The 2779-nt window shown below is 52.4% G+C and overlaps 1 protein-coding gene across 1 annotated transcript; it reads left to right on the top strand.

Annotated features, from left to right (window-relative positions):
* The first annotated feature begins 249 nt into the window (after positions 1-249).
* Positions 250-1713, top strand: LOC118669389 (F-box only protein 31-like). Its single transcript, XM_036335508.1, has one exon. It carries the CDS (start codon positions 250-252, stop codon positions 1711-1713), a length of 1464 nt encoding a protein of 487 aa, XP_036191401.1.
* Positions 1714-2779: the final 1066 nt, after the last annotated feature.

A 2779-nucleotide genomic window follows, 5' to 3' on the forward strand; every position in this document is an offset into this window, starting at 1 on the left:
ATGTAATACTCTTTGTAATACTTTAAGCAATAAAACAATAAAAAAAAAAAAGAAAGGGATCAAAGGACAGCATCCAAATAAATGGGTCTCAGCATAGTTGGCCAAAAAAAAAGTCCTACAATTCGCTCCTCTCTGAGGGGGCGTGGCTAGGCCCTGGGGGCGTGGCTAGGCCCTGGGGGCGTGGCTGGACTCTAGGGCGGATTGAGCCAGTTTAAAGACCCGGCTGTGGTGGCGGTTACACGTGGAGGCATGGAGGAGTGCGCTGGCCTCTGCGGCAGCGTGGGCTCTTCACAGGGACATCGGTGTCCTCAGAAGCGCCAGCACCCAGCTGAGATGGCAGAGGCCCACAGCAAGCCGTCCCCGGCAGAAAAGCATGTCGAGGTGGACGAGGCAGCGCGGTGCTGTGCGGGGAGTGGAGGAATCGCAAGCCCCATGCCGCCCCCGCCGCCCCCGCACTGCTTGCTGCCCGACCTGCCGGTGGAGATCCTGGTGGAGATCTTCGCCTCGCTCCCCGGCACCGACCTGCGCAGCCTGGCCCAGGCCTGCACCAAATTCCACCGCATCCTGCGCACCGACAGCATCTGGAGTCGGCGCTGCCGCGAGGAGTTTGGCGTTCGTGAAAACCTGCAGGACCCGGAGACGATGGGTATGTCTTACCGGGAATTCTACGCGAAGCTGTTCCCATACAGACACACTTTGGGGCTGTGGCAGCTGCATTACAGCTGCAGAACACTGCTGAACGTCGCGGTGGACGGCTTAGGCATTACTGGCGGCAGGTACCGGCCCCCCCTTAACCCCCATGTGCGGGGCCCAATACGTTTCAAGCCCTCGTTCCGAATCCGCCTGACGGAGGGGACGTCGGCCGCGGTGGAGTGCCTGGAAGGCCTCCTCGGCCGGCCCCACCGCGGCCACCTGCAGATCCAGGGGGACAGGCTCACCATCCAGTGCAAGAGGACCGACCACCGAACGGATTCACCGACGCGGCTCAGGGGAGAACGGGGCCGGGGGCAGGAGGACGGACCGCGGTATGCCTGCCTGACCTACCGCCGCCTCTACCTCCCGCCGCGCCGCCCGGACGACCTCATCCGGCCAGGCCTCTTCTACGTCAAGTACAACGCCTTCGGCCCCACGACCGTCATGCTCAGCTTCCACGGGAAGTGCGCCAGGGTCACGAGGCTCATGGGGATCGGCTCGAAGGCGCTAGAGATCCACCTCCTGCGCCGCATCCGGCTGCGAGACGGCGAGATCTTCCGCGACTTCGACGAGCTCTCCCGCGTGGTCCGGGAGATTGACGAGCAGGTGGCCCGGGAGCAGCAGCAGCAGCAGCGAGAAGACGGGACGGAGGAAAGCCAGGGCCATGGCTGGCAGAGCCCTGCCCAGCCCAGCGCCGGGGCGTCCGGGGCCGCAGCTTCGGAGGAGCAGCCTGTCCCGTTTGTGCTGCCTGTGGGCATCCGCTCAAGTGACCAGAACTACCCCCGGACCTGCAGGATGTGTTTCTACGGCGTGGACATTGAGTCCTTCGCCCACCCCAGGCACTGCTGCCCCGGCGTCTTCATCCTGTTCGATGAGGACCGCTTCGGCTTCCTCTGGCTGGAGGAGAAATACTTCTTCTGGTACGACAGAGTCCAGGACACCTTCCGGAATGTGGAGGCGCCATCCCCGCAGGCCTTCCTGGAGATGCTCAAGGACATTCAGTCTAGTTTCGTATTTTAATCTGAATAATTCTTTTTTGTTTTGGTTTTTGAATAATTCTTTACAGGCAATTTTTTTCAATAGTTTTTCTTCATTTATAAATCTTAAGTGGTTTCCCATTGCTTATAAAATTAAAACAAAATCTTTTCAAACAGCTGTATTGAAGTATATTTAACTTATTATATAAATAAACTACTGTGGATTTATCTGTTAAAAAAAAAAATAAAGATGCTAAATAGGAAGTTCCTGGGAAGGAAGGGAACCTTTCCAAATAGCTTTCTCTGAAAAGGTCAGCGTTGGAACTTAGAGTCAGCATCTTTGTCTTTGAGGCTTGAACGACAATTAGCCAAATGTCACAACTTTAATTATAACTTCAGCGAATGCACTAGCTTACAGTTACCCCCGGATGGTATGTGTAGCTGCATCCCACCGGTAGCTGGGTAACATTTCATGTCAAGTGTTCAGACTCTGCAAGCAAAGGAGACAAACAGAGAAACAAATTTGAAATATCAAGACCCGTATCCTCCCTACCCCTATGAAGGAGCGGTAATGTTAACCCAGATTTGGGATGGCTCCTCAGTTAAGAAGGGACTTACCCCTTATTGCATATATTTTTTTATTTTATTTTATTTTTTTAAAATATGTTTTATTGATTTTTACAGAGAGGAAGGGAGAGGGATAGAAAGTTAGAAACATCGATGAGAGAGAAACATTGATCAGCTGCCTCCTGCACACCTCCTACTGGGGATGTGCCTGCAACCAAGGTACATGCCCTTGGCCTGAATCGTGCATATATTTTAAAAAGACAACTAACATTAAGCAACCTAGTTGTGTAAAAGATTTGAAGTACCAAAATATCAATATAGTCTCTATCATCCTATGCTTAATTCAGAAGCAGCCGAATCTTGAAAGTCTTAAGTTGAATTGAGAACATGAAGTATATGATGTCATTTTTGCAAAGTAGCAGTATCATAGCACTGAGGGGCGGGTGGGGGGAAGGAAGAAGAAATGTCTAATTGACTTACATTTAAAATGCCATCAGCAATCTTTGGGGAAACTATTTTATCTGGAAATACTTATTAAGTTT

The sequence above is a fragment of the Myotis myotis genome, unplaced genomic scaffold, assembly GCF_014108235.1.
Source record: "Myotis myotis isolate mMyoMyo1 unplaced genomic scaffold, mMyoMyo1.p scaffold_m19_p_14, whole genome shotgun sequence".
NCBI lineage: Eukaryota > Metazoa > Chordata > Mammalia > Chiroptera > Vespertilionidae > Myotis > Myotis myotis.

Excerpts from the sequence above, each read along its gene's own strand:
- LOC118669389 (XM_036335508.1), top strand. The coding sequence starts at position 250 with ATGGAGGAGTGCGCTGGCCTCTGCGGCAGCGTGGGCTCTTCACAGGGA.